The sequence below is a fragment of the Sceloporus occidentalis genome, unplaced genomic scaffold (assembly GCF_023333645.1).
Source record: "Sceloporus occidentalis isolate IW3139 unplaced genomic scaffold, rSceOcc1.0.p SCAF_154, whole genome shotgun sequence".
In the NCBI taxonomy this organism is placed as follows: domain Eukaryota; kingdom Metazoa; phylum Chordata; class Lepidosauria; order Squamata; family Phrynosomatidae; genus Sceloporus; species Sceloporus occidentalis.
The window spans coordinates 1254395-1269089 of NW_028317134.1; the positions used below are offsets into that span (position 1 = coordinate 1254395).

The following is a 14695-nucleotide window of genomic DNA, read 5'->3' on the forward strand; positions in this document are numbered from 1 at the left end:
AGACAATCATGGTAAATGACATGGAAGGAGAGCCACAAAATGAGTAGCGTTACAATACTTGATTTGCACCCCCATCCATATGGAAAACGTTGGCCTATGGTATGGGCTAAACTATCAGATCTTGAATGACCTCCGTTAGATATTTTCAGAGCCAGAATTAACTTAAGGCCCAGGCCGCTGACTATCATAGCCCATCACATTAACCCCCAAGGCGCTTTTATGATAAAAAAAAAGCCCTTCTCTTCTCCCCTCCCAAATTTCCAGATAAAGGCAAGCCAAGCTGACTCTTTCCCCATTGCCCCAATGCTTAAATAAAAGTGAATCCTCTCATGCCAGGATCTTTCATGCTATAGAAACTCTGCCCCCTTCGCAACACGTCAGCACATCAGTCATCCATATAACAAACAATGTTATCCCAAGAGCTATCTCTGGTGAGGTCTATGTCTGGCTCAATGACTTCCCACAAACTACTTTCTAGATTGTAAGCTCTGGCGAACACAGTTCTGCACATCTATCATACATTTGCAGTATTTTTGCGTTTAGTCATGTTAAGAAAAACATTAAGGAAAAAGATGATAGGAGTACAGCATTAACAAACTCAAAAGGGCACAGATGGTCACAATTCATACAGGAAATGTGGATTAAGAGTAATGCTTCATCATCGGACAAGAAAAAACATTTTTATCCTTTATGGTGTTGATTAATAATATTGATATGGGAACACACAAAAAATATATTTAGCAAAGTAAGACATGGGAAAGTATTAAAATAACTGTTTTGAGATAAAAGAAAAGTTATATATACTAAATATTTCAATCCAAACAAAGAGAGAATGTGCTAAATATGTCCGTGAGATATCAAATCTGTAAGGAATCGTTAATGGGAAAAAAACAATAAATTATTCCTTTTATTTGTGTATAAAATACTAGTTTGATTGGAATTAGTGTTTTTGTTCCATGTTAAAGGAATGTTCGGTTCTTGAAAACGGTTTTCCCCTAGCTGAGGGAACAATATAACTTTGGATCTGGGTTTCTTTCAAAACTGTGGCCACAGGCCAAAATCTATAGATAACATTTCCAAGTGTTTGCTCAAGTGTATTTCTTTCTAAAAGTCAGTCTTAAAGAATTAATCCTTCAGTGAAGCGTAACATTCTTTGGCCACTTCTCATTTTGATCCAAGGAGAATAAGTGAGCACCGCTGGATGCTAGAGGTCATACATAATAGGGATTAAACTCATATGCTTGTTTCCACTTAATCATACATACAGGGCTTTAAACATTCATATTTAAGAGCTTCTTCATCCAAGAAGAAATCTGATTGCCTTTTGGAGTCAAGATGGAATTTTTGCCCCTAAATGGCAAAATTTCCCAAATAGCTTAGGGTTTTATTTTTTTTGCCTTCTTCTGGATCAGGAGGCATAAGTAGACGTTAAACTTTATGGATTTAAGTATTTTTGCATCCTAAATTATTATGTTACTATGTTATAACTATGTCACTTTGGACAAATATCAGTTCCTGTTACTGACTCCAGAAGAAGAGTGGAAGGATAATGTTGCTAATAATGCTAGAAAATGATCAGGCAGCTGGAAGAACTTCCAAATTCTGATTACTAGACCAGCAGGTCCCCAGCACAACCCCTTTCACAGACATGAGCACATATATTTTCTAAGTCACATCAACAGACATCTGCAAAATTAGAGGGCATCCATGTAAATGACAGCCTACGGAAAACAAGCAGTTTGATTATTATTATTATCTTTTATTATTATCTTTTATTTATATAGCGCCAACAGTTTACGCAGCGCTTAATACAATACATAAATTCAAGGGATATGACAAGACAAGAATTGACAGACTAAGACAAACCGATACATTTGGTGGAGAGAGCCCTGCTCGCAAGCTTACAATCTAGAGATTCAAAACAAGTTGTGCGTCACAGAGGCACGTTAACTAAAATAACACACAAAGTTTTCCCACCTCGGTACCCACTATCAAGAATGCCTCACCTTGACTAAAGTCTCATTTGAGTTCCGAAATGGATAGGAGTTGATATGAAAAGAGAATAGTAATGTCAGAATGACATCAGACACAATGCACCTTTTCAAAATAGATGTAATGGAGAAAGATGCACCATGTCATTACACAGGACACATCTCCCGTCTAGACATAATGAGGCTGGCCCTCCTTAACTATATATATATTTAACTATATATAGCTATAACTATACCTACATTTAATTAGTATTACTCAAGGAACATGAAGATGCATGTAATGTACCCATGTCTACAATTTTTAAGGATTACTTCTGTATATATGTATATATATATATATTACTGTACTAAATAAATGCCAATGGCATAATTACACATTAGTCTGAGGTCTGATATTTTATTGTATGTTTTTATTTATTTTATTGACATTTTAATGACATTGTCATTGGAGCTCATGTTCTCGACTAAAACTCTCCATTGGCACTTAGCTTAGAGACAATGATATAGTCATACAAATTACCCTACATTTCTTACATGTAATTTTAAAACGGATGTACAATATCTTTTGTATTTGTGTGTTACAGAGGAAAAACGATCACTACTCTCTCACTGCCAATGTGTCGTTTGAAGTGAAGAAGATGCCGTATGGCATTCAGCCTGCAAAGCTTCCGGCAGCAAGCATAGCGGTGAGTGTTAAGAATACAGCGGTATTCTGCATTCTGCGAGTGGGTCTTGTATCGTCAGTCAGTTTAAATCAGCATCTGGATTTACATAAAGAATTGCAGAACACATCACAAAAACATTAAAACATTCCTAGAACTACATCAAAGTGAACTATGTCTCTTTCTGTGAAATGGAGGACCCACATTTTTACAGGTTAAAGTGAATATGCATTAGACACCCATCTTATGTTTGTGCCACTGGGAGCAACCATCTTAACGTTCTCTTCCCAGGGTTTTAATTATTATTATTATTACCCTCATTAAATTACCCTCCGCTCCATTATTACTGTCCCACTTTGGTGTTTGCTGGTTCAGGCAGTTATTGTATGGGTGGGAGGTGTGGAAAGGGGAGAAAACATCAGAACACGAAGTTTATTAATATGCTAGTTGTGTCACTATTTGACACAGATTTCAGCTTTTTATAGATAAAATACACCCTTTACTTTAATACCAAAGTCTCACAAGAGTCACACCAATAGAAAACAAAAAGGTACTAGCTATAGGTGTGTTTAATTGATGTGAATTAAAGTGCTATACTCTTCTCCATATCGAACTCGCTACAATCAACCCATCCTCACTCAAACAATCCTTTCCTGCTGTCTCTCTTCCCCCTTAACCATCAAATAGATTGTAAGCTTGCAAGATCAGGGCCCTCATCTCTTTTTGTACCAGTATATTTAACATATTTTGATGATATTTAGTTTAATTAGTTTATTGACTTCCACCGTATCCTATTGAAACAGCGCTACAGAATCTGTAGTTTGTGTTTGGAGCGCAGTCTTTATCCCTGCGTGAAGCTTAACAAGTGTGATTGTTCGGGAGTCAGTGTAAACACAAATGCTGCTCTTGGACGCTACAGCCTCGCTGTAAAAATCATACATACCGAGAATTAGCTGTACTGAGCTTCTGTCGCATTTATTAGCTAAAAATACATGGAATGAGGGTGTGCTTACAGAGCCAAATAGAATACCTCTGATCTGTTTAACTCCTCTTAAAACTCTGCATCATCTAATTACTGTTGTGCTTCATACTCCATATACAGTACGCTCAGAAAAGATAGATCCAAACCATTCAGCTACTTTTTCTTGCTGCCTTGATCCAACCTCTTGTGCTTCTCATATGGATAAGGAAAGCAATGTCTAGGAGAACATACCTGGATCTTTCCCAGATATGGATATGCAGTATATACGGTACATGTAATTAAATAAGGCCCCAGGGAGACCAAGTATAAAGATACCTGGGATAAAACTTCCAAAGCCAATCTTTTAGGGTGATCTGGGAGAGGGAAAAGCCTCTGTGGAGCAGACCTACAGATACAGCTGCTCCAGGATAGCCTTAAGATAGCAATTATCTTATCATCCCCCAAAGACGACAGGCAGCATACTTTTACAAAGGGTGAACTGGTTTATTCGGCTTTTGAATGGTTTCTATTCACACAGAGGGAAGATGAGTACAGGTATCAGGGAATCATTAGCAGGTCGAAATTGGGGTGCCATATTCTCTGGCTCCAGATGACCCAGTAATGACAAAGCCTATATTATTTGTACAATTCAATTAAATTGGACGCCTCCAACAGCCTGAACGAACAATGAAATCATTAAACAGATTGACCCTCTCACACACCTGCCTTTATTCTAATCTAAATTTTGTTTAAATAGAAACTCACATACACAAAAACAGGTTATATACTGTAAAGTTGCCATATTATAAGAGACACAGAGGTAGGATGCTAGTTATTATTAATTTTATTTATATAATGCCATCATATTCTGTAGCATTGTACAATGCAATGTTGATGTCTGAAAAATATAGCACATTTCAGGTTTTCTCACAATTTCTGATGTAATTTATGCTTGCACGTTATACTGGAATGCATATGATATCTGACATTTTATGGTACAGAAAAATTGCAGTTTTCCCCCACTAACACAATGTAGTATCCTGCTGACTTCATCTGACATTAATATCTTCTCCAGAGATTTATATCAAAAAGTGGTGAGGCTCATACATATTCATTTAATGTGCTGAAAATGTAATATTTTCTCATACCCTTAGAGAGGTTAGAGGTTATAAAATCAATTTATCATTTAAATACCTAAGAAAACAAAAAGTAACTGCAAGAAGTACAGCTAGACAAATTCCCTCCGTTCCATCGAAATATATGAATTCTTTGCATCGGATGCAATGCCTTGGGATTTTTTAATGCCCCCACCCCATAATTTATTCACTGATTACAATGCATATTATATGTGAATTTATAAACAAAGGAGGAATGGTTATAATTACAGTAATAATGATTTAAGATGTGATTGTTAGAAATAATTGTTAGAAAAACATAAACGCTGAATTTGCCGTGATTAATATCCATGAGATCTGTTTACAGCATTTAAGCAGCTTGCAGACCTTTGGCACAAGCATTTATATTGATATGGAAAGCTGTTTGTGGTCCTTGAATGTTGGACGCACGGCATGTGTAGAATTTTAACACGTAAACATTTTTAAAAACCTGTTTATAATATGAAGCTCTGCTGCAGGCTTGAGTTATTTGCAGGTGTTATATATATATATATATATATATATATATATATATATATAGGTTTTAAAGTCTATAGAATAGAATCCATTATAAGAAGAAGCCGTCTGAGATATAAAGACCCACTTAAGGGACCACTAAACCACCAGAGCATCGATTCATATACATCTATGTAAAGATTTAAAAAGCGCTGTGAATTCCGTGTCGGCTCCAAATTGTCAGAAAACATGGTAGAGGCACGTCAATAAGCTAAATCCTTATAAAGAAAGTAGTTATTTTATTATTTAAAGACATAAACGCAATGGAAAGGAGTATTTTTGCAATATATTTTTTTTCATTCATAATCTGATCAACAAACAATGTTCATTTTTACCCGCAGAAACTATATATGTGTGTGTGTGTGTATATATATATATATATATATATATATATATAAATATAAACTAACAATTCCTTAAAACCTTCTTTTTAAGTTTACTTGCTTAGCTGATAAAGTGAGATTGAAAGTGTCCTATTTCCCAAATGTTCGCCATAATTTCACCCTATGGTGAAGAGGAGCCCCTCGCCATCTGCAAAACATATTTCCCTACACATGAGAGACATTGCTTTGAGGAAGATGGATTTTAAATTCTATAAACAGGCTGTCCAATGTAACTTATAGCACAGCCCGTACACGCGTCCTAGCAATTGTATTATTTGCTGAGTAATTGGAATTAAAATGCCCATGGAAACATTACTACTTATAGTACTGTTTCATATTACTTCTTATACTCAGGTTACATTACTCTATAATTTGCACATTGGACCACAAAATTCAGTTGTATGATCTGCCCATAAGGCAACCTAAGATACCGCCAAGAGCCTGGAAAGTATATGGTATATACCATTGTACAGCGCTACAGAACATGATGGCGCTATTTAAAACAATAAATAATAATAATAATATACTCATACTCACTCCAATACACTTGTGTCATGATCTAAAGGGTTAACGCTCCGAGGTCCAAGTGAACCATGTCAATCTACCATATGTATAGTGACATAATAGCAATAAGACATGATCTAGAGCCTCCGCGTAAACATTTGTTCAATTTACAGTGAACTATATTTATATAAAGACGCAGTAGTATAAAAACAAAGATCCATCTCTGAGGAACCCAATCTTGACATTTCTAGGCATTGTTTCAAAATGACATTTCTGGTTGCAGTGCGGGTGTATATTGTTGCTGAAGTTCACTAAAATGTATGTTTAACCTTTCAGCCGTCAGATATAGAAGACTGATGGCTTCCTAACCCTCTGCATCTGGGACTAAGTGTCCTCCCCAAGCAAACACCCCACGCTTGCTTCCATTTTTCAAAATTGTTATAAGGACGTGTGCATGTTTTGGGATCCTGCAGAGTCATCCAAAACCTGCACACAGATTACAAAGTCATCTTAATCATCGTATTCTAGGATGTCTTCTCTTTTTAAAAGCAGTCTAGCAGCTCCTCCAGTTTTCGTGTTTAAGTGAAGTCAATAAGATTTAAAGCAGATCGCCTTTGGAGGTTTAGGATTTGGACATTGCTGGCATTTGCTCTTTTATATCTCATGTGCTGACTTTTTATTGTTTCAGATAAAAACCTCCGTGCTTTGGGCCACTCCAAATGTTTCATTTGCCATCCCTCTTTGGGTCATTATTCTTGCCATCCTCCTGGGGTTACTGGTATTGGCCATTTTGACTGTAGTTATGTGGAAGGTAAGTTTCCCTGTGTTAATATACATTGTATGGATCAAATCAAATAAAAATGGAGTTTAGCAGAAATTCTTTTTCTTGTGGTAGTTAAACTGTACCTGTGTAAAAGGCAACATTAAGAAGACATTATAAAGCATTTTTCCTATTTTCACAGATAATCACAGTAATTATTAGCAGAGCTTCAATGTAACATAAACCTCTATGTTATGAAACAGTAGTGTTAATAATACGTGGATAGTCCAGTGCCAGCCTTGATCTGTTAACGGGTCACATCTCCATCATCCATTTGCTGCCTATATCCCTGACAGATGTGTGCTTCAATAAACTTGTACAACGTATGAATCTATTTACAATATGATATCATAGCTCCAATTGTTCCTCTTTAGAAGAGACAGTCCTTATTTTTGTCCCAAATGCCTCTATCCCTCTTTGGTGTCCCTCTTTTCTAGAATGTTTGGTGGGTATGAGCATATCATAGTGTTCTAAAGCAATAAAAACCACAATAACGTACATAGAAAAAGCACATTTTCCCTTTCTAAATTAAATGGGGTCATTATTTTTCTCCGTGAGTACCTATCAACATGTTACATTGTCACACTTCTAGATACACCCCCCAAAAAAGTGTTTGAAATGTTGGGAGTTTGATACGTGCCAAAAGACCCGACCCTGTGTACACTCTGCCCACTTTACACGGGCAATACTAGTAAAAGCAAAGCACGTATAGCACACATATGTGCCAAGACTGCCTACAGCAAAAGCTTATTTTATATAGAGCTTCAGCGTGTCCTGAAAGAAGGACACTAAGTATAGCTTGGCATGATTCATGGCAGCATACCTTCAAAATTACAAATCTTCATCAACCAAAGCATGCATGCTATGTAAGTAACTGCAGATGCTATGTTCATGTACTTTAAACAAAGTACATAAATAAATAAGTGGCGTTTTGTGGCACAGTTAATGGATAATGTAATACTGCAACGTATGATACAAGCAAGAATCCAGCCAAGGCTCCAGATATCATTTAATACAATATACTGTTTGTACAAGAGAATTCCCTATAGGAAGTTAGACATGGCAGATGCAGAAAACAAGGCTAACTACATATATATATATATATATATATATATATATATTCCTGTGTTAAATGCCATAACCAGTCAGCTGCTGTGGACTGCAACTCCCATGATGCTCAGCCAACATCCTGATTTCATAAATTGCACAACCATCTGCTCTTTAAATACGGTATGTATTTGTTGCCAAGCATGGCTTTCCCCCTTTGGGATAAAATCATGCTTGTATCAACAATCTAATTTATGTTTTTCCCTTTAACTTGATGTCCCTAGAATGAATTTACAACGTAGAGGATATCGATGTAGAGGTTGTACTGCCAAAACGCTGCTTAAGACTCTGTTAAATTCATCATCCTCAAGGCAAAACTAGATTTGGTACCTTTGGGATGTCTTTTTTTTCTTTATTATTGTAAAAACAGGAACACAGGAAAAGGTATTTCTGGATATATTTTAGTGTGGTTGGTTTTGGTTCTTTTCTGCTGGGAGCAGCGGGATTCTCATTCTGCAGTCAGATGGGTAATCCTGATCATGTCCGCTATATTTACTAAATGCTATTTTTTCCCTAATGTTTATTTGAATATGACATTAAACACTCATTTCATATATGTGCTTTTCTACAACATCAGATGTTGCTTAATTAGGTAGAGATAAAAAAAAACTGTCCATTTTATGTCCCTCAAAGTATTTGTGCTTGTGTGAGGAGCAAAGATTTGTCTTCTTGTGAACAGATCATTCTTCTCCCGCTCCCCACTGGTCTATGTTTTCTGCTGATCCAGCTGGACAGAATGTGAGATCACGCGATTCTTCACATTTCTGGCAATAGTGTGGACCAGAGGAGCAGGAGAAGACAGAGCAGTTCTCCGACTCCCCTTCTAGCTCTAACAGCAGTAGACTGCTTGACGCCTTTACCCTTTGTAATGGAAATGACACATGGCAAGCATATTTTAAAGAAAAAAACCAGCACACTCCAATGTATTACTGAATTGCAGCAAAAAGTCGTTACTTTAGACCATCTCAAGGTGAAGACAACATTTCAACCCTACACAAACAGGTCTCCATCAGAAAATGTAGGGTTGAAATGTTGACTTTACCTTGAGAAGGGCTTGATACATTTTTGTTGCAATTATGTATGTTAGACTTTTTCTTTCATCTTGCCTATTATGTTAGGTCTGGCAGTTTAGCTTCTTGTGTCTATTCTCTTCTCATGACATTTGTTCAGATCCTTTGCGGTATGTTAGATGGCAGGAGTAAAGCAGTGGAAGCTGCAAAATATTTTGAACGTGGTGGGGGGGCTCATATGGGTTGTTAAGTAAAAATACACTCGATATATGTGATGAATTTATTTGTTTCTTTATTTTTCAGTGTGGATTCTTTGACAGAGAAAGACCCCCTCAAGATGATGTAACAGATGACACAGAACATTTAACTAACAAGACAGCAGAAGCTTGAAAACTATTGCAAATGCTGTATTGTTGGAGTAAAATTGCAAGATAAATGGTTATTTTTCTACAAAGGAGGCTACTTGAATGTACCTACTTCTCCAAAAGATGAATTTTCACGGAAGAACTTTTCCGGCGCCTTAAAAAAAGAAAAATGAAAGAAAACTTTCTATGATGTCACAGAAAGTGTTTTACTTGAATATTTCCAGGGCCTGTTTGGAAATCTTGGAATTTGCATGGTGTGTGCACTCTAAGGACATGACGGAAATGACTTTAAACAATGAGGCAGTGCCTTCATTACTGTAATTCCTGGATTATAGTCTAAAACAACTACTGTCGGGTAAAAGACGTTGGATGACCAATTGATGAAACCAACAAGAACAGCTCTTGAAATAAACAATTATGGATACATTTTAGGGAACGTTGGGACAGTGATAAAAAGACTTGGAGTGAAACACAAATACATATTTCAATATATCCTGAAAATTGGAATGTTTTTAACATGCTCCATCAGAAACTGCTAGATATTATTCACAGAGTGCTTTTACCAAGAGGCTGTGTATGTCTTATACTTACAGTTATTAACTCCAGCTGCTAACCCAAAACTCTATTGCTTTAACCAAAAAAGACTTCACTAAATCAGTTAGGGCCCTCATGTCCATGCCAAAGATATTCCTCTAAAGAATTGCTAATCAAGTGCAACACTCAATTGAGTCCTGGTGACACTACAGCCGTAAAGCTCAGGAGTCCAGCCTAGGGGCTCTAAATATTTGGTTACCTTGTGGAAGCAGAGGATACCGCTCTATGTGGTGTGTGGAGTCTGATTTATGTTTCTGCTTTAGGGCAACAGGAATAATCCTGACCTGAGTAAAGAGCAGATAGGCCTCTCCAGTCTGTCCCTTCCCTATGTAACCCTTTGTCATTCCATTACTCTGTCACCATTTCTATACAACAGTACTATTCACAAAGTGATACTCACATCACAAGTGCTGCACTTAACCAAATACCCCATTTGTATTCTAAAAGTCCTCAGAACATCATTAAGTACCTAAAATATACATTCTCCTACCATCTCATCTTCTTTTCCATTTCCAATCTATCTTTAGTGTTCATTAGCAATATCCCTTATGGTGACTTGAACCATTGCAATGTATTGTGTTTGTATTTTTTATAATTTCCTTACCGTGGGTGAGCAACATGTGTGGATTCTGTTTTACTTTCTAGAATGGGGTATCGTATACAGATTCAAATATTATTTGTATACAGTGTCTATGTTGTGACTAATCGTCAGGTTGCGAATTTAGATTTTGTCAAATCACCTTCATTGAAGGAAACTTAAAATATGTTAGGTACCATAATACAATGTAAATGTGGGCTTAGAAGGGGTTGATAGCCCATTGGGCTGTTCTGATTTGAACCATGTAGGTCATCACCACCAGATGTTGGGGGTCCTACAAGTACAGAGAGAAGTAAAGCAAGCATTTCCAGCACCAACCCTGGATCACTTCTGTGGTCATTCTATACTTTCTCATTCTTAAGTAGTGCTAGAAACAGGTTTTGTTGTGGGCATTAGGTGCCAATGCACTCTATATGCCTTTTCACAGACCTTCCACAAAACCTGGCAAGACCATGATGCAGTTTGTGCATCGGACATGTACTTTTACCACGGGCTTAAAGCAGATCTGACACTTTTCCCAAGTCCTACATTTTACAGTTACATACACTAAATATACATGTGTAATGGTTCCTAGAGTACAGTAAAATATGCAACATATATCTGTATATACCATGGGGCAATTACACCAAACGGCAAACGAAAAAGAATAAGTTATAGGTTTATTAAATCAGTTTGGCTAAGATAAAAGCTTCGACAGCAATAGGCTGCTTTAAAGATGCAAGCCAGGCCTATATGCTGTCAACTTGCTTAGTAGGTTCTCTTAACCTTTGGAACGTTGAATTTTCATTATTGAAATTGCAGATAATTGGGTCTGAACATATTGTTACTCGGTGCTTCACATTATCTTTGGGAGGATTTATTTTTTTATGATCCATATTGATATTAATATTAAGACTACACAGTATCGATATCATCATTCAATGATCTAAACCAACCGAATTATAACAAGTACCAATGGTACAAGAAGGCCATTTAGCTGATGTACTTGTAGGGGATAGACAACGTAAAACTGTCCAATAGTACGGTGTTAGGGATGTGATCCAGGTGTGTGGGCTCTATAGTCTATGTTGCATAGGGTGGGAAACCGTCTTTGTTGTCATTTCTCAGTGTAAATTTGCACATTTTGTAAAGGGCTCACACCACTTTTCTTACTATGCTTTCCAGAAAGATTCGATGGTATAAAAAGCATTTGTTTCTTACATTGTTTCCAGTGATATTTATTAAGCCTTCTGTACCTTTGCAATAAATTTCTAAATTGTGTTCTTAAATCATGTCATTTTTAATTGGAATACAATTACTCATTCCATGTCATTACAGATCAGCTGTTTAGTGAATACAGCTGGACATCTATCCTCTTGGGATTAATAGGATGGTTTGAGCGTTGGATGATCACAGATCATCAAACTATAGCAAGGTTCCCGGTGCGCTTCTACTAAATATCCCGTTTCTGAAGATGGCATAGACTCCAGAACTTTACTCATGAAATAATTGCCAAACTAGTAAACACAGAGCAATTACATTTTTCGTATTGGCGCAATACATTTTTCACTTAATTTGAAACTAAAGCAACAATTAGCGGACACATTTTTTTTGTTTTTTTGTTGCAAACCATTGTTTAAACATTGGCAGTCACCATGATTTTGATTTGTGGGCTGTTAGAATGTAAAACTGAATAGCCCTGTAGAATATTATCTGGACGGCCATTTGGGATGCTTCAGAAAATAATAAACAGTTGGCGGAGATGAAATTATGCTATATCCTATGGCTTTTTGTGCCGTAGGTACGGATCCTGTGACTTCATTCTGTAACGTTATCTGCCTGGGATGTTGTGTTTTGCGATTGCTTGTTTGAACAGCGTGTTATTTAAAGGACTTGGAACATTTCCATGGCACTGGCTTCGTTGTAGATCAGTGCCCCCTGACAATTAAATATCCTGGATTAATCACGTGGAACAGCAGGATTGTTTTTAATATTTAATTTAGTCCCTATACCGCTTGTTTTTAATATGCGCAATATGGTATTTAAGGGACATTCTTGATTACTGCCAGACAAGCCATGATTTAAATGGAAATGTTACCGCACCGAAGCAGCCTGACGATTGGTCGATCTCTGAGAGTTTTTACATGCCTGGAATACACAACAGGATTGTCTCAAAAGTGTTTAATTTGGCGATTAGTGCCTATGAGAGTTTGAAAAAGAAATGTTATTGTTGGGGTTTGGTTTCCCTTTACTTTAAAGTGATGCACAACAAAAACATTACGTAGTCTTATAGTATGAATCCATCTCCGGTGTAGGTTACAAAACTACTTTAAAATAACTTTATACTAGTCATTTCTAATTTAAGTATAAATGATCTTTTTTATCTTTGATATGTGTGTTTTTATATAGTATATATACCTTAGTTCTATGTACAGGGTGGCCCAATTGACAGGCGTTTGGCTGTCTGCTGGGTACAGGGAACCACACACTCTTACATCCACTGCCTTGATTTTTGTAGTGGCCCCGTTCATTCAGCCACATTAGAGCGCTGGATCGCCCGTATAAACAGTGATGAAGGTAACTTAGAGGCATTTGCCTGGTGTGACCAAATCATACGTCCCCGTGTTTTGTGTGTTAGTCCTGATTTGTGTGCATTGTCCCGTTGCCCTGTTGCCCCGTATCTGCGGGCAGTGTGGAATATGGGCTGGTTGGGGATTTGCTCTGATCTCCCCAGACCAGCTCAGGGAGGAGAAAACTTAATGGAGTGTGACAACACTAATCTCCATGGCAGGTCCCACTGTGCTAGTCTTGTGATGTGACCAACTGTGTCCACTTTCAGGTCAGCGCTGCCCCATCTTGCCACTGTAGGTGCTACGATGTGAACACCTGCAATGTTTGGGGGGGTATGCCGAAGGCCAGTGTGAGTTGGCCGGTCCTGTATAATGCATAGCTAAATAAGTGTAGTTTCTCAAAGCCTCTTTACACATATAGAATAATATATAAGCCTGTTTATGTATATATAGCATTGCCACCCCGGCCCTTCAGAGTCATTGCTGGTAAAATACCAACAATGCAAGGAAAGAAAACAGAAGAAGAAGAAGAGGCAATGGAAGAAGCAGAGTTGAAGGAAAAGAGACAGATACAAGAAGTGGTTGGTGGAGAAGGTAGACAGATATTGAGAGAGTGAGAGAGTGTGATTGTGTGAAAACGTGAGTAAGCGTGTGAGAGAGCATGAGCGAGAGAGTGAGTGTAAGAGAGAGAGAAGGAGTGAGTCAGAGTGTGAGAGAGAGTGAGTGAGAGTGAAAAAGCAATGAAATGCAAACAAAAATGAAGCCTTGTTAGGTATGTTAGACATACTGAGCAAAGAACATATAAACATATATTTACATATAAATTGGGCAGGTACCCAGCAATTAAACTGTATTTCAATAAATAGTCAATTTAAACATGTATAGCTTTTTATGGAGTGGAAATAAGGAGGAATATGGTGGGACAGCCATGTCACCACGACAAGAAATCCCTCTATTAAAGCAGATTTATATTTTGTCAACGAACTAAGCCAAAAAGTTTTTTGGGAGGCTATCCATCTATGAATGTATGTTTTCTTCTAGATACAAGTAATGAATAAGTATGGTTCAAACCACTGTTTGGGCTACTGCTGTGCTTCAGGATATCCACTGAGCTCCAGGCACCCGCTGCTGGCTCGACAATCATAATGAATAGCGAAGTGAGGAGTGGAAACCAGAACTCTGCTGCTAACTGTCCCTTTAGTGAATAAACCCCACTGGCGGACATGGGATAATTCCCAAAATGTCCCCACAAATCCTCCTGCTGCCTAACCCTGACCTGCCCTGGTCCACCGTTCTCCTTAAATCACAGGCTTGGCTCCTATTAGTTCTCTTTTTTAAAAATGCCAATCCCTTCCGTTTATGAAAACTGCAAAAGTCAGGAAAGGAATTTGTTCCCAAGGATTGTTAAAATGCTACTTGCTTAATATCCTGTGTACAAATGTTTAGATTTCTTTTATTTGTTCCATCAAACACATAAACTT

General features: G+C 37.4%; 1 protein-coding gene across 1 annotated transcript in view; it reads left to right on the forward strand.

Moving 5' to 3' along the window:
* LOC149280542 (integrin alpha-8-like) overlaps positions 1-9498 on the forward strand; it is a 72176-nt gene extending 62678 nt beyond the window's left edge. Inside the window, exons 28-30 of the mRNA XM_089500399.1 lie at positions 2576-2677; positions 6860-6982; positions 9412-9498. Of these exons, the coding sequence (XP_089356525.1) occupies positions 2576-2677; positions 6860-6982; positions 9412-9498 (312 nt within the window). The remainder of the gene's footprint in view (positions 1-2575; positions 2678-6859; positions 6983-9411) is intronic.
* The last annotated feature ends 5197 nt before the right edge of the window (positions 9499-14695 follow it).